This window comes from Podarcis cretensis (genome assembly GCF_951804945.1).
Source record: "Podarcis cretensis genome assembly, chromosome: 7".
Classification (NCBI taxonomy): Eukaryota; Metazoa; Chordata; class Lepidosauria; order Squamata; family Lacertidae; genus Podarcis; species Podarcis cretensis.
In genome coordinates, this window is record NC_137176.1 from 31,890,710 (window position 1) to 31,915,296 (window position 24,587).

Genomic DNA, 24,587 nt, shown 5'->3' on the forward strand with positions numbered 1-24,587 from the left:
CCTGGTAAGTGTATTTAAGACCAAACTGTCATTTAACTAAGACATTATTGGCATTATGTTAGTCTTATGTGCATGTTTTGGAGAAGGGAGGAGAGAACAGAAAGCTTTAGCATCATTAGGATATCTAGCAGGTAATAAGGCAAGAGCAATCCTGCTGGGTTATATCCATCAACCTGTTTTCTATAACATCCAGATGTGCTACATGCAGGGTTTGAATTCGGCTGAATCTCCTAGGAACTATGGACTCAGGAGACCTTCCATTATTAACAGGATCTGAGGCACACATGAAACATAAATGCAGTGGTATTATGAATAAAGATTTTAATATTTAAGCTATTAGATCTGCTAACCTTCCAGAGCTTTTTTTCAGATACAACTTTTCTTTACCTTTTTTTTCTTTCTTGGCTGGGGGTGGAGAGGGGGAAAACAAGGCAAAGAGCCACAAAATAGGGAGGCTTGTGGCAGATGGAAGGAAGTTCAAACCCACATCTGAGATATCTTTGTAATTTAGCTATAACTTTAAAAGACACCGGGTAAACCAGGGATTGTGGTCAGGATATTCCTTGTCTGGACATACTCTTTAAAGGGAAATTCAAAGAGAAATATATCTTATGAAGAGAGGAAATACAGTTAATTCCCGATATAAGAATACAAAACGTCTCAAAACATTCAATTACTGAATGCTTTTGCCTCTACAACAAACAAGCCAGGAGAGCCTCTTTTTTTTTCTTCTTCTTCTGTTTTGCCTCTGAAGAATGTGGGTTGAACAATCAGTGTTGCCATTTCTGGTAAAATGATTGTTTTGTTCCATTTATGCCCCATCATTGCAAAGCAGTAGGCTGGCTTTAGGTGTTCTTAAGCTTGCCAGTAGTAAATGTGAAAAGAATCTAGGTATCTCAGTAGACCCCTAGCATAACATGAGTCAACAGTGTGATGCAGCAGCAGCAAAAAAAAGAAGAAGAAGTTAATGCTATTCTAGGCTGAACCAATAGAAGTATATTGTCCAGATCGATGGAAGTAGTAATACCTCTCTATTCTGCCTTGGTCAGACCACACCTGGAGTACTGTGTCCAGTTCTGGTCACCACATTTTAAGAAGAATCCCTGACCACTAGGTTCCAAAACCCACAGGAGACCAGTGAAGGATTTAGAGCTGAAATTGCATTGGAACACAAGCCATGCAAACAACAGACTGCTACATTTATAGCACTATAAATGAAACTGACCCAAGCAGGGGGAGGAAAACTGTAGGATTAAAAATAAATAAATGGAAATATAGGCAATTATATAGGCAGTACTTTTTTCTGGGGGGATGCAGGGGACACATACCCCTAAACATTTTGTGAATCCAATGGTGGCTTCATTTCCTTTCCCGGTGATTTTCTTGAGTCAAAATGACAGTACTCCTAAATATCTTTTTAGGGGGGGAAAGCACTCTGTTACTCAAAAGCAATCCATTACTCAGACTGTGGACTGATTTGCACATGCATGAACATCACTTGATGGATTGTGTGCTGAATGTGTTAACAGCAACCAGCAAAAAGCTGGGTGTTTGTCAGTAGGCCAGAGATCCGGCCTTATTCTTTAGGAGTTCTGAGGTAGCACAAAATATGCAGAAACCACACCTTCTGTTTTGTGGTTAACTGGTTCCCTTTCTGCCTATCATAGGAAAAAAAAGTGTTGTCTTGCATTCTACAGAAAGCACAGGATGAGAATAGGCAACTGGCCTGTAAAAAAGACAAAGGGGTGGGGAGGTAGGCTCTCCACCATATTGTCAGCTGTGCTTGATCTGCAACAGCATTTTGCACACATTCAAGTTGTCACTTGATGCTGTAGTCGCTATGACCTCATTCAAGTCAGTTCAGAAGTACAATGAGTCCTGTGTTTATGCACTCACACTGCCACTCCCTGCTTGTATGGATTAACAATGTCCTTGTTTCTTGTTTAACTCTTGATTTGCAAGTTACTTCTGAACTGGGAAACTATGGTTTGTAGGGGGGAAATTCAGAACTATAAATCAGAGTTCCACCAATATGCAATATCAAACTCTGATTTCCAGTCCTTCCTTCCCTTATAAAATCAACAAGTGAAGACTTTTTGCTGTAACAAGTTTATAAAAATTAAACTGAGAAAACTCAAACAGATAATTAAACTTAATATGAAGCCTTCAACAGTAATCACCAGACATTCCTGGAAAAATAATTTTATATTCAATTACTATAAAATATGTGAATTAGCATGTCTGGGAAATGTAGCAAAAATAACAGTGGCTTCATCCATTCATGGAGAGGCAAGTTTTGCCAATTTCCCCTTCTCCTACGCTAGCTTCCATACTCTTCCCAGAGGGCACTCCAACTGTTCAGAGCAGATTTCTGGAAATTCCAATGGATCAAGGGGGGAATCAGTTAAAATCACCTCCCACCCACTTTCATTCACAGGAGGCTTCATGAGTAAGTCAATCATAGGATCTCTGGCTCCAATGCAATGATTTAAAAGAGACCATGTAACCCAGGCATGACCAAACTTGGCCCTCCAGCTGTTTTGGGACTACAACTCCCATCATCCCTAGCTAACAGGGCCAGTAGTGAGGGATGATGGGAATTGTAGTCCCAAAACAGCTAGAGGGCTAAGTTTGGCCATGCCTGATATAACCAATATGATCTATATAGCTGACTTTGTAATCCAGGCAGTGCCCTCCAGATGCTGTTGGACTATAATTCCCATCAGCCCCAGCTGATGTAGTTGCAGTTGGAGTCCAACAGCATGTGGAGGATACTACAGTGGCTAGCCCTGGTATACTGGATGACAAACACCAAGTCATAGGCAGGTAGCCATGTTAACTCACTGCAGGAAGCTTGACATGAGTCCTGACACTTTAAAGAGTAACAATTTTGGTGCAGCTACAGGTAAGTGAGTTCTAGTCCAAGAAAGCTTATGCCACAATAAAAATGGTAAATTATTTTAAGGTGTCACAGAAACTGATTAAGTCACATTGCATCCCTGCCTTTCTGATGTAACTTTCCTTTGTAAACATTGTCAATGTAGACCACAATATTGCACCCCACACATGTGGGAGCAAGCCCCACTGAACTCAACAGGACTTGCTTCTCAGCAGATATGTGTAGGACTGAACTGTCAGACAGTAAGCAACACAGAGCAACATCAAACTTACTAGCTAGGTGCATTTTTACAGATGGATCGCAAAGTCCTAATGAGATACTATCATAAAATATGAGCTGCATTTCCCAAGTGCTAAAGGGCGCTATATACAAGTGTAACTTAAATAGCAAAAAACGTATATTAAAGCAACATCGTTATAGCTTAAGTGTTGAGGCACATAAGGTGCCTCTGGCCTAGTTTTTCAGCAATTCCCCCTCAGTGCCTTCAGCAGAAGAAACATTTGGAGAGGGAGCTCAAGGGGCTGTGGGGCCGGATGGAGCAGCAAGGTCACTTTCTGGCCCTGTCTCTCTTATCTATATCTAACTCGCATTTATTTTTAAGCCAATCATTAAGTAGTTATTCTAGATCTTTCCTCACTTCATTTGATTGTGTAACACAGGCCACAAACAAGCAAGCTGCAATTCAGCAAGATATACTTGCAAGATATAGATTAAAAACAGGCTAACCACCAAATATTAGATAAGATTGCTCTAAATCACATCTAAATCACATTTTGGGCAACAAATTACTGTCTCAATGCCTCTCAGAAACAATGAAACTTTCACCATCGCAGCTTATGTAGAATGAATACCATTGATCCCCAGACAACTACAGCTTCACAAACACATTATCTTCCTTCTGAGGTAAAAAGTAATGTACATTTTCATAATTATTCAATGCCACTCCAAAAAGCACTTGAACGTTCTGGGCCTAACTGCTGAACAACCTTAAAACTACAGAGAGGATTGTCTTAATTTGAGTAGGAATTTTTTGAACTGAAACTTGGCTTGGAGTTCTGTATTTCTGACACAGAAATATGAGCAGTCCTAAAAAATTTTCCTCAGCTGCAGTTCAACAAAGTTAATTGTCTTGGCACATACATTGGACTGAAAAGTTATGCTTGCTGCTTTGCACATCTGAAAGCCTCAACTTCCAATGCCAAATTCAATACATGATGTAGCTCAACACCAATATATACAGAAGTCCAAATTCTGACCATCAAAAGTACCTTAAAAATAGATGCAGGTTAGATTGTTTAAAGCAAAGTTCAGCTCCTCCTCAAAAATACAGCCTGGGAAATTTCATTACAGTTTTAAGAAGATGCCAGCAGATGGGTCAATTAAAATTAGGAGCAGTTCCCAGAATTAAATAGCACCCGATTTGATGCCTGCTCAAGATAATAGAGGTGGAGTTGGCTACAAAACTCCTTCCCTTCTCAGGCAGTTTTTGTACCACCAGGTGTGTATGACAAATATTGTTAATGTCAGAACTCTTGTTGATTTTAAAAGAACAGTTTGCCTGATTTAAAGACAGATACCTAACAGCAAAATATTTTGCCTTAAACTGTAATACTAAGCACACTTTCCTGGGAGTAAAGCTTATTGAACTCAGTGCAATTTACTTCTATGTAAACATGTATAGGAATGTGCTGCACATCTTGGAAGGCAGAAAAACAAACTTTTGCACGGTGTAGGACGGCCTGTAAAGCTAATGGAAATTCTATGCCATACAGGTAGCACTGTGTTTTATATACAGTATAGTCTGTATGACAAAGCAAAGAATTGTCTGGTTTTTGCAGTTCAAAACGTACTGCAGATTCTTATCTGCAAATCTGCTAGGAAAAAGCCTGTTTACATTTGAAGAAATCAGTAGACCAGCAAAACTTATGGGCTACAATTCAATGCTGAGTTAGGCATGCATAAAGTGTGCCTTTGTGTTGGACTGTGACCAATGGAAGCAGCAAGGAGGCCCCAAAAACGCTAAAAAAAATGACCCATTTATAGTACTTTTGACTTGCTGCCACTGACTGAGATTTTGAAATGGCTAGCTAAAGGAATAGCTTGATTCCTAAATGGCAACATTTCCAGTTGCGGGGTGTGTGAGGGGGGTAATTTCTAACAAAAGGAATGATCCATCAGTTTTCTGCAGCTGTGGCATTCAAAACATTCTCGCTTCAAGGAACCCTTTTCCATACAAACATGTCTGTTAAGGAATTCCTGTATGTTATAGAAGTTTCTGGAAAGTGTTTGGGGGAGGAAGGAGTTGCCTGTGACAGGATGCTTTCAAAGCCTGCTGGGCCTCACCACTGTCCTAAAAGAATCAACAGTGCAACCTAGATAGCATCCAACACTCTCCTGGGCCTAGTGCACAAGCAAAGGGAAGATGAGCAATAGCAGGCAAGCTCTCAGAGGTTTGTCTAATAATAATAATAATAATAATAATTTTTAATCTATAACCCACCCATCTGTCTGGGTTTCTCCAGCCACTCCGAGTGGCTTGCAACATATATAAAAATACAACCAAACATTGGGGGGGGGGGAATATCCTATACAAGCAACAAACAGACCAATAAATAAATAGAAATCAACAACAACAACATTAAACAGTTTACAGTTATACTCAAATTAAAATACAGTAACCACCAACTCCAACTAAACATTTAACCAACAGCAACTCAACAAAAACTAAACAGAGGGACCAAAATGAGAACCATGTAAAACGTTTTAAAACGTTTTAGCCAGTGACCACTGACCACAGCAAACCAAGAGCTGTTCTAGCAATGTCCCAGTGGCCTCCCAGAAGCCTCTTTTAGCTGTAGAGGGTGAGTCTGGGCCCTGCCCCTAGGCCAGGTGAAAATGGGCCTTGCAGAAGCGATCAGGTCTTTCTTCCAGCACTCAGGCAACAGCAATGTCCCTCCGGCTTCCCAAGAGCCTCTTTTAGCTGTTCAGGGTGAGTTTGGGCCCCGCCCAGAGTTTACCAATTCATATTTGCTTATTGAGGAACCCTGAACCCCCAATAAGCCTCTGAAACATAGCTGAAAACCACTGAACTAGAACTTAGTATGGTCACTTCCCAATCTGGAGAATTCTCTACTACTTTGAGGATTCCCAGGGCTGGGAGACACCACACAGATATGGATACGGCACCCTGTCCCACATTTGCACCAGAAATGATTTTGTAAAAGTCAAAAGTGAAGCAACGAGCATCTTTGGAATGACTACTGTACATAAATAAATGGGAAGATCTATGTTGTATGTGCAGATCTCTTTTAGGCTTTGGTTATTTCCATTACACAGAGGAGGAGAATGAGAAAGAGTGATTATCAAATGCCACAGCTGAATGAGGATTTGAACTCAGGCTAAATCCACCACTCCAGCCACTACACCAAGTTGGAGAAGGCTGTCTTTGATGTTCAAGCCCAAGGCAATGATGGTATACTAAAGAAAATACTCCTGGCAATCTTAGGAATTGCAATAGGATATAATAAGTAGTTACAAGTTATGTATGGCTCAAGCTATTTAGGGATTTGCTAAGCACATCAATTTGTACCAGGAATGCTACTAGAATACAGTACAAGCCCTGGAGCATGGGTATATTCTCAGAAGTCCAGCCCCTTCAAATGGTGAAACACTAGGCTTAGTTTCCAAACAATAAAAAAGACAGCTTAGTCCTCATAAACGGACATAAATAACATTCAGTAGCCAAAGACTGAACAATTCTCCTTCCTCAATGGATGCCCCCACAATAAGGAAAATAGCCTTGATCTCACTTAGCAGGAGTAGCTCAAGTGCCAACCAGAGATGAATTCCACTCTTCTAGGCTAAATTCAAAGCACATTCCAGTACATTTCTTTAGTGCTTTAACATTCTACAAGACATGCTACTCTCATGGGAAATGTCTTCTGCTCCCATGCCATTAAATAACATCACATTAAATTAACAAGATTTATAAAATATTTTAAGAACTCTACTGAACCTGAACAGTGTCACAAACCCCAGCTACTCAGGATTTGACCATCACTGTACACAGATGGATCCTCCACAACCACCTCTGCAGAGGCAAGAAAATATCATACAATACAAGAACATGTTTCGTTTAGCGGACCATGGGTTCAAATTCTGCCGCAGACATAATTTAAAAATGAGTCCTCTGTACCTGCATCCCATTTGTAAAATACATAGCCCTGCAACAACTCTAATGGCTACATCCATCGAGTTACAGCACTAGTATTACATATTTGCTGACACAGTGGCTCATAGGATCAGCCAACTGTGTGCATTTTAATTTATTAATTATTTTTAAAACATCTGTAAGCTTGTCTTTCATCCAAGGAGCTCACAGCTCTCCTCCAAATCCACAACTTCGTGAAGTAGGTTTGACTGATATATTGCAACCTAAAGTTGCATAGTGAACTTCATGGCTGAACTGTCATTTGAACACAGGCCTCCCAGGGAAGAGACCAGTGCCTTCTTCACTACAATGTGCTGACTTCCCAGAGCAGGTGAGAGAAGATGCTTTCTTCAGCTGTAGGTACAATGGTGAATTTAAAACAGCTGGTTAATCATATTCAAGAACAATACAGGAATTGGCATCTATGAAAGTCAGGTTTAGAACTTCAACATTGTTGAAGAACTACAAAGTTCTCTGTATGCAAGCGAGGATATTGGTTCCCTCAAGTTTAAGCCAAAATTAGACTACTTCATGTGGGAAAATACTTAGGAAATAGAGCACAGCAGACCACCATAATGAACTAATTAATATAGCTAATTAATTCAAGAGAAATTTGACAGAAAAAATAACAAAAATGAAATACACCCATGTATTGTGTTTATGGGTTATTACAAATCTATTAATGCACTACAAATTGAAACATACTGCTTATTGCCATTGTAAAACCAGCAAATCATGCGAGAAGCATCTTTGCCTGTATTCACATTTAAAATATATGCTAAGGGTGGGGGGATCACTATACAGCATTTTTCAAAAGGCTCTTGATGAATGGTGACAATCTCTATACAGTACACAGCTATACTGTACTTTCTAATTTCTGCATCAGCAGGAAACATTTTCATTTGACAAAATAGCTCTGGTGAGTTCCAGCACTATCTAGCCTTACAGAATTTGAGTCACTGATACATTAAACTTCCACTTCAAATCTATACTTATTGTGTAAAATGTCATGAGCCAGCCAGCAACAGAGGCAATATAGACACTAGGTGGACCATTGTTCAAGCTGAAATACATTAATTCTATACTAGAATTCCTCATCAGTGATTTCTCCCACTGAAAGATCAACTAAATGACTAGACACAATCCACACACTGGTTACACAGGAATATTATGATGTTCGAGACAGTGATGCAAGTGAGTTACATGTGTTTTTAGAATTCTTGAACTGAGGAGTGGATGTGGGCAAAACATTCTAGCAGTCTTTCATAACGCTTTTCAAGCAAACTGTTTGGCATACAGTCCTCCATGAATTTCTCCCTTTCAGTGGCCTAGCAACGAAGGACTCAATGTTAAGTGTTTGGGACAAGAAGGCCACAGGAAAAGGCTGACTGAGATGGGAGGTTGAAAGCCAGCCAGGTGAACTGGCATTTCAATCAGTCCCAGGGGGCACCTAACAAAATGGTAGGATCGCACACCCAAAAAATTCCAGCAGGCCCATAACTCGGGAAGAAGAATCAGCTACAGTGGTACCTTGGGTTAAGAACTTAATTTGTTCTGGAGGTCTGTTCTTAACCTTAAACTGTTCTTAACCTGAAGCACCACTTTAGCTAATGGGGCCTCCTGCTGCTGCTGCGCCGCCAGAGAACAATTTCTGTTCTCATCCTGAAGCAAAGTTCTTAACCTGAAGCACTATTTCTGGGTTAGCAGAGTCTGTAACCTGAAGCGTCTGTAACCTGAGGTACCACTGTACTGCCACTACATGCTATTTATGCGATAGCGGAAGGTGGAAGCACCTTACTTTTGAGAAAGGTGAGCACAGGAGAGTGGGCTTTCCTCAAAGCATCCGTGCAAACGGAAATGGGGCCAGCCATCCTCCCTTCACCAGAAAGTCTGCAGGGAGGAAGCAGAATAACCTGCCCAGCTCAGACAGCCTGGCAGGCAGGTGAGGCTGAGGGAGACACGTCAGAGGTATGTGAATACTTGCTACACCTGCTCACCTCGCCAGGGAGGCCTAAGCCAGCGGTGCCACCATGGGCTCCGCAGCAGCCCTTCGCTGCTGCTGCTGCTGCCGCCGCTGCCGCCGCCCCCTCTGGCAAAGCAGCCCGTCCCCTCAGCAGCCCGCTTTCCCTCATCCGTCCGCCTGCACCGGGTCTCGCGCATGACGTCAGACCGGTGGGCGGGGCATTCGGGACGCTGAGGAGACGGGAGATTTTTTTCGGCGAGCCCAGGCCCTTCCTTTTGTGACGTCACGAGCACAACAAGAACCTGGCCCCGGCTGGGCTGAGCTGAGTGGCCGGAAACCCGGGGGCTTGCGCTGACATCCCGCTTAACCTGTTGCTGCCGCCGGAGAGAGGACGGATGCAACCAGGAGCAGCACGCGCCGCCGAGGGCCGCAGCAGCAGCAGCAGCAGCAGCAGCCATGCCTGCTGTCTGCGGCCGCGATTCACTGCCATGGCCAAAAGAGCCGCCCGGGTCTCGCTTTCCCCACCAGCCTGCCCTCTTCTCTCTCTCCCCCTCCCCGCCACCCCGCTGTCGAAACATGACAAGCCTGAAACTTGTGTGAACACACGAAACGCTGTCTCGCTTTTCCAGTATAGCGTGTCTTTCCAAACAGATCCTGGAGAGAGAGGAGTGGCACCACTTCTCTTCTTTTTCCCCAGCAAGCTGCATGAACGCGATAGAGTTGCATTGTTCAGTCGTGCAGACGTAAGAGTATCTAAAAACAGATTTTGGCTTGAAAAAGGAAAACACGCCGCGAATTCCCCACCCCTTTTCCTGCTTTGTTTCGCTGCACTGGAAACGTGCGCAAGGCACAAGTCACAAGTCGCGTGTTCATCGGGGGCTTCCTACAGAAACAATCCCTTTTTGACAAAAATACTTTTGCTTCAGATTCTCAGTTCCTCTGCAATGCGGATGTATTTCTAATTCGCAAGTTCGTTGGCGAATTTTCTTAAAAGTTACCCATTGTTATCTGCAGTCACGTCTCTCAAAAAAATACATTTCCAGACGTCAAAAATAGGAGGAAAAACTCTGTCGAAGTCTACTGTGACTTTATGAAGTATTTATTAAAATCAACGGGGAAGTCAGAAGAACACCCCCACCATCACGACACAGGCGCCCCATAACAAATGTTCTGCTTACAAACGATAAACACACTACACTGTATGCAACTTCTTGTCATCTTGAGCCACTTATATTCAAGAAAGGTATTCTAACCAGAGTAAAAGCCGCATTTGTTTTTGTTTTTAAACCACCATTAGGACTGCCGGCACATCTGACTAATCCACTCTTGTTGCTGCAAACTTAAAATAACTCCCCCATCCCAATCAAACCATGGCTAGAGCCAAGAAAAAAAGGCACGGTCTCAGCATTTTCTACACATTTCTACAATTGGAAAAGGTTATCCCGTGACTGACTACACGATTCGAAGGCACACACCATTAGCTAGATCGTTGGCTCTTCAAATTTCAAAGCATCTTTCTGAACGGTAAACCAATTTCTCCGTGAGCCCACACAAAATTAACAAAACTCCAAGCCATTTCCCCGAATATTAAAGTCAGGCCTTGCAAATACATTCCTTGTAACATGATCCCCAACTGGCTTGGTTCTATTGCAAGCTAGATAAGCCAACGATCACATACACGAGATTTGATGGGGGAGTAGAAGAAGCAAGCACGCCATAACCAGATATTAGATTTCAAGTTAACAGTCTCGCCGAACAACCACAGTGCCTTCTCAAACCCCTAAATATATGTTATAATAATGTGATCATTTGCATGCAAAGTGAAATATTAGTAAATCCGCTTGAGAAAGCAGTTTAGTTGCATTATCGCAGCAGCCCCCCAAGCACCGTGGCTTTCATCTTCTAAAACTAGATTATGATTGTGTCATTTGAGGTCAATACATTTATTCACTTGAGGTATCGCTACACGAATCTCGTTTTTAAACCCGCTTTACAGTTAAAAGAGGCTTTTGAGAATCTCTCTCCCCCCCCCCCCCCCCATTCCCAGCGGACGAAAAGGCAACATTTCTAGATATTCTTTAAAGCCACCGCTAGCTGTAAACTTGACATTCATGAACATTTCCAAAAAAATCAAAGAGATAAATGATCCGGTATAACCACTTACGTATTTCTTTTGAATTATATTCCTCTTGGGTCTTTCTTTGCTCATTCTGATATCCAGATTCTGATTGCAAATGGGGGAAATTGCTTCATGAATTAAAAGCCGCAACCAATTTGGAGGAAAAAAAATCCCTTTTTTTGTTTCTTGTTTGTAGTGGTTTCTTGTAATCCGATTTTCTTCGCACACAATACAATCCTCCTTGCAATAAATCCAATATGTTGGGTGGTGGGGTCAAAAAAGAAGAAAAAATACAAATGTAGAGCAAACCACCAAAAAAAGAAAAATCACTTTAGAGATTCATAATGGAAATTTTACACCCTACAGACACACAAAACCGCCCTTGATGTCCTCTTTTTCTTTTTCCCAGGCCACCAAAGCGATCCGTAGGCCCGTAGTGTCCGAGGCGTAGTTTACATCTTGAAGAGCGGAGAAAAGATTTGAAAGGGGAAGGTATTTTTTTTAATGTTGGAAGTCACGTTTCTACTGCTGCAGCACAGACAACTCCAGCAGCACTGAAGGCTGCACTCACACACACGCACGCACGCACACACACCCCGTAGGAGTCTGCTTCTTCAGTTTCCCCCTCCGCCCCACCAATGAGAGCAGCTAGCTCTCCAGCAGCAACTTTAAATGGCCCGATTTTTAAAAAATATTATATTACGTATATAGATAGACAGGCAGGCAGGCAGACCGGAGTAGGGGGGGGCGGGAGGGGAGGAGGGGGCGGCAAAGCGAGCGAGAGAGAGAGAGAGAGAGAGAGAAGGGTTAGGGCTTTGCCTCAATTCTTAACGTGGTCCCAGCCGCAAAGAGATCACTCCGGCTGCATCCCCGCAGCTGCAAGCCCAGCCGTGCCTTGCCGCTGGGCAGCCGTGCCCCGGTCGTCCTTCCACCCTCACCCGCCCGGGGGCCGCTCTCCAGCCGGAGACGCCGAGCGCAGCTGACGCCGCCGGGGCGAGGAATCCCGGTGCAGAATTTGAGGACAATCCCTGCGCCCGCGACACGCTCCGCCGCCAGCTCTTCTCCTTTCTGTGTCTGCAAAGCTCTTTAATTGTCCTCCCTTGCCCTCCCTCCCCCTTCGCCTGGCGAGCAAACGCGACCTCCTCGTCCGGCTACATCTCCCGCTCTCCGTGCGCAAAGGGCCCGGGTCGCGGTCCTTGGGGGGGGGGGGCTCTGCCTCGCGTGCCCGGGAGCGGAGGAAGCGAGGAGGAGGAGGAGGAGAGGGTGAAGGAGAAAGAGGAGGAGGAGAAGCAGGAGGAGGAGAAGGAGGAGAAGCAGCAGCAGCAGCAGCTCCGCGCACGGGTGCGTTCGAATCGCCCTTGGTCTCCGGAAAAGTTGTAGTCCCCTCACCACAAAATGGCTACAATAATTGCAGAGAGAAACTACAAGTCCCAGGCTGGGCGGCGCGCGCAGCTGCGGCAGGGATGGCCTGATTGGGCGCCGGGAGAGGGATTGTCCTCGAGGCACCTTTCTTTCACCTCCCGCCCCGCCCCTTTCGGTGCCAAGCCTGGGCGCAAGCGGAGGCGGCTCTTGCGCGCGTGCGGCGCCGTGACGAGTCCGGCTGCGCTTGCAGCGAGGTCGTGGCTTCGGCGAGGAGGCGTCAGGCAAGGGGGAAACGGGGCTGCCTGGTTAATATACATAATGTATATGCAAATACATATGCAAATATATATGTGTGTGTTGTATATTTATATATATGTATGTATATGCATATGTATGTATGTATATGCATACTGTGTATGTGTGTGTGTGTGTGTGTGTGTGTGTGTGTCTCGTTTTATATTTCGTATTGCGTCCATGCGGTTTAAGTAAAGGGGATGCTGGAGACAGAAGAGGCGAGGGAGTTGCGGGCTTTTCGATTGGATGACTATGGAAAAAAGAAAAAAATTCCTTCCAGTAGCACCTTAAAGACCAACTAAGTTAGTTCTTGGTATGAGCTTTCGTGTGCATGCACACTTCTTCAGATATGGAAAAAAGAGGAGGCCAGGCCAGGCCAGCGCGGGCGCGGATGAGGAGATCAAGGGCAGGAAATGCAACCTAAGAATCATCGATAGCATATGGAGGAACTGAGGAAAAAGTGGAAAAGTTCATAATGGGGTGGGGTGGGGGACGCTGGTATGGAGTTGCCATGGGAAACTGACAGGTATCCATATGTGCAGCCTGAGCCCCCGCCCCTCATCTCTCCAGTTGCAACGAAGCATGCATAGGGTCACCCCCTGGCCCAGGCAGAGAATGGGTCTTATTTGACTGGAGGAGGAGAGAGAAAATCGTCTGAGAAGGATGCGCTTTTCCTAGAAGGGGAAAACCCAAAAGGGCCACATTCTAGAGGCAGGCTTTTTCTTGGGAAAATAGGGATTACATTGCCTTTTAAAAAGCAGCAATAAAAAGAGCATTTATCTAAATTACAAGCTGGACAGAAAATATCTCTTGCTGGTTGCTAAGTAGTTGTTGGGAGACTACAGCTTGGGTTTCCAGCCGGTGTTACCTCAGGACAATAAGCCTGGTTTATAGAAAACTTGCTCAACATGTCTTCAAGGTATTCTAAGGTCATACCCCTCCACCTTTCTCTAATGCTGTAGGAAACCCTGCTGTATCATATTGTGTGTGTGTGTTTAGCTTGTATATAGCATCAGGCAGGCCAGTGGAAAGGGCATATTTTAATGAATGTATTTATATAAAAGTTTCAAGGGCTTTTTGCTACCAGTTTTAACATGCTCCATAGTAGCAATCTCAGATAAAAAAATTAAATAAAATTGGTATGGATGCCAAAAACACCTTTAATAAATATGACACAGGTCAGTAAAGGATCATTTTAGTCTCTTCCTGCTATAAACTGTAAGTTTGGCACTTAGTTGGCCTCTTGCTTTCTTTATCATGGTCTAATTCATCTTGCGGGTCCATTTATAGAGCTTGTTCCAAACAAATCAATCCTATGCATGTCCACTCAGAACTTCCTTAGGGAAGGAATATCTCAGCTTCAGCATCACCACAAAGAAGGCCCTGTCTCACATTACCACCAGCCACACTTTAAACAGTGGGTACACACTAAGCCAGGTCTCCAATTAAGATTTCACCATGTGATTAGTTTCATAGGGTAGTAGGTGTTCTTTAAGGTATCCTGCGTCTCTAGACCATTTAGGACTTAAAGCATGGGTAGGCAAACTAAGGCCCGGGGGCTGGATCTGGCCCAATTGCCTTCTAAATCTAGCCCGCGGACAGCCCGGGAATCAACATGTTTTTACATGAGTAGAATGTGTCCTTTTTTAAAAATGAAATCTGCCAAAATCTATACGTCCAGATTTTTCTGGCAACTGAATCCCCGTTTCTGACAACCGAATCCCAGCCATGTTCGGGGAATTCTGGACATATGGCAACCCTTGTTATATGCTTTATTTGCCCTGCAGCAGTCAATTCTCCAGCAGACACATTTTTTACCTCTTGTAGTTTCCAGGCTATTCAGAAGCAGCCCTAAAGAGAGAGAGAATTCCAATACTCCAGCCTAGAAATGATTAAGGTATTAATTGCTACAGAAAACTGTTAAGGAGTGTTCTAAGCTGTAAGTTATATGAGGGACTACCTTTGAAGACTGCTCTCAAACTGCAATTAGCTTCAGGGGCTAGTCACTGAGAAGACATTTCAGTGATGCTTAAAGAGCTACACTAACTCGCAGGCCAATTTCAGACACAAACACTGAGGCTTGCTTTAAAAGCTGTCCGCAACCTTGGAAAGGGATACCTATTTCCAAATTAAATACCTTCAGAAGTTGCCCTCCAAGTATCCCATCATCAGACAGTGACTGGGCCTTCTTGTTTGGGACACCCCAGTTTCCCCTGGAGAATGTATGCCTGGCACCTTCATTTGTCTTCTTAAAAGGCTTCTTAACTTTATTTCCCCCAGGCCTTCTAATTTTACGAGATTTTTATGCTACCATTTTAACATTTGATTGCTTTTGGATTAAGCTGGCGACATTGTCAAATGCATCTTACTGTTGTCTTTAATAAAAAGCTGTGATTTAATTGAAATCTATTTGAGCTAGGTCAGTGGAATAGTAAAGTGCTTTTAACATGTAAGAAGGTTAGATTTGTCCATGATACATGGAAAAAAATTGGTGTATGTATACCCTCTTGATCCCAGCTTTATACTTTAGAAGAGGCAGGCACTAGCGCTCTGTTTCAGGAATGATCTGATCAGTATTCTACACTCCTCTCTTCCTAATAAGCAGACTTGGAAAAACACGTTTCTCTTGTGATCAGTCATCCATATGAAGACTTTAATAAAACAAACAATTTAAGTAAAAAGCCTGATACATTCATGCAGCACTCTCCATAAGCCAATTAGAGAGACTAATTGTGGTAGGCCTCAAAAGTGAGTTAGCAAGTTTATTCTAATGAACAAAGTATAGAGGAGGAATAGAACATGTACTTGCTGCTGGGAAGGCAATCCATTCATGTGGTCTTGAAAGGATGCAAATGGTCTTGTCTGAAAGATAACTTATTTGTTCCTCTATTGGACAGCAAAAGGCATTGCGCAAGTTGGCTGGCATCCCATTTGAAAGGTGCTGAGTCAATTGACTTCCTGGTATGTTGTGTCTGCTGCGGCAAGCTTTAAACAGTGCCCCTGAAAATACCTGTTTTCTTGTGTATTCTTCCCATCTTTTAGCCAGATAACATAGTTAGTAAATTCATGTGGTAGAGTCCTTCCTAGTTTATACAGTGACAGGTGGGGAAGTATGGTGTGTGTGTTTTTTCGTTAACTCCAATTAAAAATCAACAGCAACAACTTCCTTGCATGTGGAAAACTAATACATCAAGTAAAAAAAAACCTTCTAGCTTTTCCTTCATTATTTTTGTTATTTATGTGCAAGAAGCTTCCATCAAAATATTCATAAATGCTATACTGCATCTGCTGCCTAGTTTAGGAATGCCTTTACTAGGTGATTTTGCTTGTTGTGTAAATTATCCTCCCCACCTTCATACTATTTCTGCTACCTATTCCACATTTATTCTTAACTTATTTTAATTTTGCACTAGAGGGTGTGCAGAATAAGGGCATGTATATTGCAGGGAGAACGCTGTCCATAGAGTTTTCCGTTCATCGGGGTTGGTACCCATAACCTGCCAGGGCTGGTGTGCAGGTTTTGCCTACACCATAAAATGACAAAGAGCCTATCTCACCAGCAAGGCCACTATTTTCAATTTGCACAGGACACCTGAAATGGCTGGAAGCAACATGTGAGAATTCTGGGTTCACATGCCTCGTGCCTTGCAGTTTAAGGAGCCCCACGGAGAGTGCCCTGAGGAACCAAAGCAAATGGAGGAATGATGGGAGGAGGAGTGATGAGACCTTCTGAAAGTTGTCAGATCTTTACCTTCTCCCAGCAGTCCACTGGGTGAGGAAAGAAAGGGAGAAGTTGGGGAAAAGAGATAGACCAGACCACTTCTGTATTTGACCCCTCCATGCCCCTGCCCACATGCACCCCCTGACAGATTACTGTCAATGGACTGCAGCACCATAGCAGAAAAAAATGTTCCCCCTCATTGGTGAAGACAGGATCACAGGTGCGGATCACAGGTATGACTCAGTGTAAGGCAACTTGATATATTTACTGTGCCTACTGAATCCAGCACTTTCTAGGTGTCAACAAAAATGTGCACAGATTGTTCTGTTTCTCATAATAAATAAAATTGTGAAGCACGGCAAGCATAAGTGATTCATGTGACAAATGTGTAGATAAAAAAAATATATTTAAATTATACCAGCCTTTATCATTACTGATTTAACACCGGGTGGGGTGGGGTGGATTGTGATACAAGTTCTTTTAAGGTTGCAACCCTAAATCCACTTACCTGGGAGTAAGTCCCATTCACTTCAACAGGACTTACTTCTGAGTAGACGTGGTTGGGATTGCTCTGCTAAGCTTCCAATGTATTTTATTTTCAATCATTTCTTTCCTTGCCTCACAAAGTCATGCATGCATCCCCAAGTATAACTCTTCGGTTGTAGCTAATATTCTGCAACTTGCAGGTGCAGCTATGTCACTTCCAGAGCAAAGACTGGGTTGCAAGGGAGAAACAACCCTAAGCGTGAGGCGTTTTGTAAGTAGATCCTACTAGTTTCAGCCTAAAACAACATGACAGCAAACTGTTCGTTAATTTATTAATATTGTATTTTTACTTCTCAAGAGGCAGGAAGCATTGCTGGGATTTCCTGCCTCAGATAACAGGAGAGTGTGAGTGGTCTTTGGTATTATGTAGCCAGTAACCGACTGCACGATAAGCAGTGCTTACCTAACCTCCAAACACTTTAGTCACTGCTGCTCACAGGGTGGGGAGAGGCAAGGTGGTGAGGTCAGTGCAGTACAAATACACCAGGTACAAATACACCAGTGGAGTCAATCCGGCACTCTTGCTCGTAAGTTCGCACTGTGATAACCCTCCCTCTGCCTTCCCTGCTCCCTCTTGGGAGCTGTTGGGAGCTCAACATCTGCTGTTCCACCTTCTGCAGTAAAATATCCAATGCTGACCCTGTTTTACTCAGAAGTAAATCCCACTGAACACAGTGAGACTTACTCCCAGGCCTAAATGTTTTACATAGGATTTACTTTAGAGTAAGCTCTATTTAAACAAATAGAGAAAACAGGTACCTGATATGGTGCTTTGACCACCATGTCAGTGCAGAGTCAACATTATGAACAGGCTTCTAGGATTGTGACCTTCAGTGCAGCTACGCATATAACTCTCTGAATAAATAATAACTGCTCAGTCCATGTGCCACTGTATTTTCATTGGCTGTTGCCAACACCTTTGGTGTTCTTGTTTAACCAAAAGATAGGCCAAAGGTGTGTGGCAAGTATCTTTTTATTCTAGCTGTTGCAGTTCCAAGGCCATCGCTCCAGCTGACAAGACCAAATTTAGAAAAGAATTATTTTTTTAACCTCATCTCTTTCTCTGGAAAAAGGGACAAAGAGCAAGATTTCATTGTCCTGTTATTTGTCTTCCTTTTGCCGCAGCTTTCTAGACCTCAAAGGTTGAATTTTACAGCTGACTGGGTTGTTATAAACTCTAAAGTCATGTAAAGAAATGGAATGTGCACAAACTGTAAGCTATTAACATGCTTATCTGTTGACAAATAATTATGTTTTACTTTTGTCTCACCTGCTAATCTTTACTCTCACTTAGGTTTAAAGGTGAAAGATCACAAGCTCAAGAGATTCAGTTTCAGTTTCAAGATTGATAAAATCTTTTCTCTTGTGCTATTGACCCAATTGCACAATTCCACTAAAACCTATCCACCAGATGTTTTTTAAAGATGCATGGCCAAGAAATGTAAACGAGCAACGCTACAGCCTTGGGATACATAGATGTCATCTCGACCAAGATACAGTACATTTCTGCAGTGCTGTAGATTATGTGAACTACATGAGTGGGGCTCTGAAGTATCTTAAGCAGAATCTGCTGACTGGTAAATGGAACTAACATCATTATCCTGAGTGCATTATTTGACCCATAGATTTCACGGCTCAGCATGGCAATCTTTCTCAGTTCACATTTGTGAGTATAGGATTCCTAAATGTAAGGATAGCCATAAACCACATCATATGTTTAATTTCAGCAAGCACAACTGATTACTCTAAAAAGACCTAAAGTTTTTTCTTTGGTCTACAGTGTTTTCAGAGCTGTTGTGTAGGGAGTGCTCCATACCTCTGCCCTCCTGCCCGTCCCTCACTCGCTCGAATGTCAGTTTTGTTCCTGGGGAAGGTTCTGAGAGTCCCTCTGATTGCCATTGCCCTTTCCCTTGCTGCTCTACAAGCAGGCAACAACATTATTTGCGGGGAGTGGGGGAGAAACTAGATAAAAAGAAACAACAACCATCAATTTCCAAGACCAACAAGAAGAGTGCCAAGAGGTCCACAGCAACTCTGAGCACTAGGAGCCACCAACCCATTGATCCCCAGCTCAACTTAATGGTTACTAGAGGCAGGCAGGGTATGTGTGCACACGCAAGGGTGCACTCCCCCCCCCCCCGGGAAGGTGGGTGGGCTGGATGGGATCTGCCAAGAGAGCCACTTCCCAGCCTCTCTCAACAGCACTCTCCCCACTTTATGCAATTTCACATATATGTACAGAGTTTGGGAACGTAACCCCAGCTTAAGTGCGGGAGACAGGAACACAGGTATTACAACATCCAGACTGATAACATTTGGCCTCTATGCTTTTGCTTTGGTGCAAACCAACCTTAGCATTGTATTGCCGCTTGCATTTATTAAAAAACTGCTTTAAAATGCTTTTTGCTTTTAAATGTTACTATGTATTAAAATTTCACTTCACAAACCAACACTGGTTCTGTATGCTCATTTGTTTAGAACGTTAAGCTATCAGAACAATGCTAACCAAATCTGAAGTTTCTGACTTTTCCTCCTCCCTTCCCCTTTTTGTGACAAGTAAGATGAATCATTCACAAGTAGGAGGCTTGACACATGATGAAATCACCAACTGACACTTCAATGACTTTTAATGTTGCTTTGCGTAACACATCGTGGATAAGGATGTTGTGGGATTTTCACTGTTCCACAAGGCAAGGATGATATGAGGTTGCAAGTCTGTGGGTAGTGTTTTGCTTTCCCCACCAAACTGATGAAATGCTTTATCATCGCAGAGGATGTGAGAAATTACCTTGGGGGTAAAGATGACTAGCCCATGGCTATTTTAAAATGAATCACGATTAATAGCACCTCACAAGCACACACGATCAAAACTTGCTGAGAAATAACTTTTTTTTGCTTTTATATTTGGGAATCTTGAGGAAAGGGAGAGCTGTAGCTACTTCAAAAGCCAGGTTTTCATTATGGATCTTATAAATTAACATTATAAGCTTTGTATGTCACACATGGCATATCATTTCATATTCTGTTGTAAAGCAAACACATGGAAGTGATCCTAATGGTGACTATAGACAGTAGCACTGCCAAGAATTGTTTAGGGGTCATGGGAGGTGAAATGAATGGCCTGTTGTCAAGGCCCAGAGGCAAGTGGTGCGGTCAGGTTCTGCAAACAAGGATCAAGGGGTTAGAAGCAGAGGCAGTGGCTTAAGATGGTCTGGGCGTCAGATTCTGGAGCAGGTGAGATGAGTATATATAGTAGCCCAGCCTCTGGTCATCTGGACAGACAAAGCATAGAACCATCACTGACCATAAGAGCAGTGGTGGTAGTGCAGCACAGCTGAGATTGGGATAACCTTTCAGATGTTAACTACAGCTCCCATCATTTGTGGCTTGGGCATGCTAGCTGGGGCTGATGGGAGCTGAAATCCAACAACATGGAGGGCATCATGTTGGCTTATGCTGAGCTAAAAAGTCACTGCTAGAACAGTGCCCTGGTGGCACATTGAGGGTTTGTTTTTTATTGATTTTATGACAAAACAAACAGTATTACGCAAAGAAAAAGAGACTGGAGAAACAGAAACAGTAAGGAACCATAGGGACAATGGATTGCACAAATCAGATACTGTATCCATCATACACATGGAATAATTTTTACCAACAATATGGACATTGTTGATGCCAAAACTTTGCTGTCCAGTGTTTTCCATGTTTATTATGAAATTTATATCTCAACTTTACAGGCATATGCTAACTTAAGGTGGCTCACAATAAGCTAAAAATAAATATAAGAAATACAATTTTGAATGCAACCAAAACAACAATAAAAATAGCAGAAGCTACTGACTTTTTAAGTAGCTGTTTCCTTTCACTTGTGATCATGGCATTCCTGAATCAGCCCTTTAATCATTATTGCAGCCAGGCCAATTCCTTGTTAGTTTCTAAATTTTATTTGTTATTATTGTAGTTACACAAATGCAATCATTATTTAAAAAAACCAAATAGTTGCTTTGGCTGTAAAGAGGAAATGAGTAATTAAAGCTGTACACAGACCCCAGCAAGGAACAGGAATTGACTAATTACAAGTCTGATTTAAGTAAGAGAAGGAAGCAACTAATTAAAGGACTGGTAGCCAGGGTAAGTGGGACTTTTGCTGAATGAGACTTTCTTCCATGCAAATTAATATTAGGGTGAGATCTTGCCTGTCTAGGGGTGGGCAATACTAGCTCCAGTAATTGGGAAGTTGTATGAAACCTTTGGATTGGTCAAGCCTGGAATAGATACTGGAAGATTTGCATTCTGATTTGGCTTTAGACCAGTACCTTTTACTTGCTGTGCTCTAGGTGGTAAGCCAATATTAGCCTTGGGAGCCCTGAACTAGCAAACATACCTTCAATGAATGCATTTCAATACTACAATGCCACCCACTGTAGACTCTACCTGGGGGTTATATTTCCAGTGTACTATAACACAGTACCCTTTTTTGCACTGTAGTACATTTTTCATCTCAGGAATACAACCTTATTTCAGTAAGGTTAAGACAAAGATGGGACACCAGATATTTAACAAAAGTTGTCTTTAGCTCCTTTCTTTGTCCTTTCCCTCCAATGAATCTTTCTTCCAGTTCAAAACACACCATTATGCCATTTCAACTTCCATCAGGCATCTGATCCCCTAGTAACCAGTACTATTTTTCTAGAAAAAGGCGCTGGAAGTCACCACAAACTTGAGCATGAATACCATGCTCCTTGTTTCCATTGACACCAGTGGGCTCCCAGTGGATATTGATGAAATGGCCCCTCTGCCACAACAAGGAGCAAGAGGGGAAGCATAATCTCCCGATAAGCAGCTTCTGTGTAGCACAACTCTTGGAGCATAATAATTGAAAATGTAATTTACTTATGCTGATTGGCACCGTTTCATGCAGCAATTTAATTTGTCGTAGGGAAGATGTTTAACAGTTATAATGAAACAATTATAGTTCAAAAGGAAAGCTGTCAGTCTTTGTGGCCTCCCCTCTCCTCCCCCATGATGCCTGACAGGCCCAGAAGATGCTCTTCTTTCACAGGGACCATAGGAGGGTCATGACACTTTGGGCATCTGGCCAGCCAGGGCTGATCTCATAAGCTGCCACTGCCCTGGTTGTTATTAGGGCTGCGTGCATGATTCCTAATTCAATTCTGTTGTGTCCTCATTTTACCTAACTGAAAGCTAAGCTGGGATCCATCTGGTAGTGAACTGCACTGATGGACATTGGCTACGGTGTGCTCAGTTAGCCTCCCATTTATTAATATTGAGGCTTCTCTTGAGCTGAGATAAAGGTATTCGCTTCATTAAATAAATCATGAGTAAAGTCATCTTGAGGCTAGCCAAATTGATATAATAAAGGTCTCTTCAACCACCCCCGGGGAGGAATCTGCACCTGGTGAGAGAAAAAAGAGATGCAGGTATATTTCTTCTGCCACTTGCCAGGGCAAGATTCAGCTATGAATCTTAATGGGTAGTTTGGGACATTGACATCACTGTATCTCAACCTATTTTACTGGATTTCTGTGAAAAGTAAGAAGAATTATGAAGGGCTTTTCTACACTGAAAAGGGATGGAGAAATGATAACAGTGGGATTGACTCTTATCTGATCGTAAGCCTCTTATGTGTTTTTGTACCCAAAGGCTTATGCAGTTTGTTTTATTGGGGCCTCTGTACTGATGTAATTTGGTTTCCACCCAACTCCTAAATTCTCTTCCAACTGTAAAATTATTTTTATGTGTCTACATCCTAACTTGGGGGTGACTAGGGCTGAATTTCTGTTCGTCAGTGTTGTATTTTGAAACACAGCAAGTTAGCAGGAACATAGAATCATAGAATAGAATCATAGAGTTGGAAGAGACCACAAGGACCATCGAGTCCAACCCCCTGCCAAGCAGGAAACACCATCAGAGCACTCCTGACATATGGTTGTCAAGCCTCTGCTTAAAGACTTCCAAAGAAGGAGACTCCACCACACTCCTTGGCAGCAAATTCCACTGTCGAACAGCTCGTACTGTCAGGAAGTTCTTCCTAATGTTTAGGTGGAATCTTCTTTCTTGTAGTTTGGATCCATTGCTCCGTGTCCGCTTCTCTGGAGCAGCAGAAAACAACCTTTCTCCCTCCTCTATGTGACATCCTTTTATATATTTGAACATGGCTATCCTATCACCCCTTAACCTCCTCTTCTCCAGGCTAAACATGCCCAGCTCCCTTAGCCGTTCCTCATAAGGCATCGTTTCCAGGCCTTTGACCATTTTGGTTGCCCTCCTCTGGACACGTTCCAGTTTGTCAGTGTCCTTCTTGAACTGTGGTGCCCAGAACTGGACACAGTACTCCAGGTGAGGTCTGACCAGAGCAGAATACAGTGGCACTATTACTTCCCTTGATCTAGATGCTATATTCCTATTGATGCAGCCCAGAATTGCATTGGCTTTTTTAGCTGCCGTGTCACACTGTTGGCTCATGTCAAGTTTGTGGTCAACCAAGACTCCTAGATCCTTTTCACATGTACTGCTCTCAAGCCAGGTGTCACACCTCAACAGTAGTTGAGGTGTGCAGATTAGGTGTTTGAAACCCTTTCTGTACCAAACAGATTCAGTTTTCAGAAAGCCAGTGCCCTGTTACAGTTCGCTTACTGCAATTGTCTTATGATGCTGCAGATAAGATGTGAGACAATATATGCAAGGATTCTGCTTCAACTCTTGCAGGAGCCCTGCAAAATCTCGCCAGAAGCCGCTGCTGCAGCCACTTTTCTTTTCAAGTGGTAGCATGGCAGCGCCCATGGGGCGACCAGAGTAGTAAGGAGAAGCAGCAGTGGCTTCCGTCAAAATCTTGCAAGGCCTCACCGGAACCCAGAAGCTGCCACTTCTCGCTTCTCCAGCGGGGGCAGGCAGGATGCCCTCGGTGGCTGCCTCAGTCCACCTCATGGATAGGCCAACCCTGCTAGAAGCAGTTTCTATTTGGAGGTAAATCTTGGTCAACGACCTTGAATAAAAAATAAGACAAACTCCTCTGTTGTGAGTTAATGTCCTTAAGATTTTATACAGGGAGATTCCGACCCAACCACCCACATTTTTGCTGTGTTGACCTTCTCCCTGACTCACTTTCAATAAAATAAGACAATGGCTTATTAAAATTGATACAATTCTTGTAAACGAACCATTTGTGCCTAGGGCACTGTAAGGTGGGCGGGAGGGGAAAAGAAATACATTCTTAAATCTTCTTGCACACTGTATGTAGGGAGCTACAGACTGCAAATACGAAGTGGTTCGTTGACTTGTTAACCTTATTGCTTCGCTTTTTTATTTTTGATCACTCAGACTAGCTATTGAGAAAATATTTTTTTATTAGCTTAATGAGAGTGATTGCAAACAAGACATTGCTTGGACACTGGCTAGATTTCAAAAGCATAAAGGTGGCAAACATTTAAAATAATATTTCTAGGACTGTTA

The 24,587-nt window shown here is 42.9% G+C and overlaps 1 protein-coding gene and 1 long non-coding RNA gene across 3 annotated transcripts in view; one reads left to right on the forward strand and one right to left on the reverse strand.

The window, feature by feature from the left end:
* Positions 1-11,846, reverse strand: part of JARID2 (jumonji and AT-rich interaction domain containing 2) — a 187,120-nt gene extending 175,274 nt beyond the window's left edge. The window contains exon 1 of one of the 2 annotated variants that reach the window (XM_079983263.1): positions 11,237-11,846. In XM_079983263.1, coding sequence (XP_079839389.1) covers positions 11,237-11,281 — 45 coding nt within the window. In that variant the 5' untranslated portion in view covers positions 11,282-11,846. Of the gene's footprint in view, positions 1-9,106; positions 9,220-11,236 lie in introns of those variants that run through there. The other variant, XM_079983262.1, reaches the window with a different exon arrangement.
* An 889-nt stretch (positions 11,847-12,735) lies between these two features.
* LOC307219821 lies at positions 12,736-19,546 on the forward strand. Its single transcript, XR_013840581.1, has 3 exons — positions 12,736-12,858; positions 15,745-16,801; positions 18,409-19,546. It is a non-coding gene; the product is annotated as an uncharacterized lncRNA (long non-coding RNA).
* Positions 19,547-24,587: the final 5,041 nt, after the last annotated feature.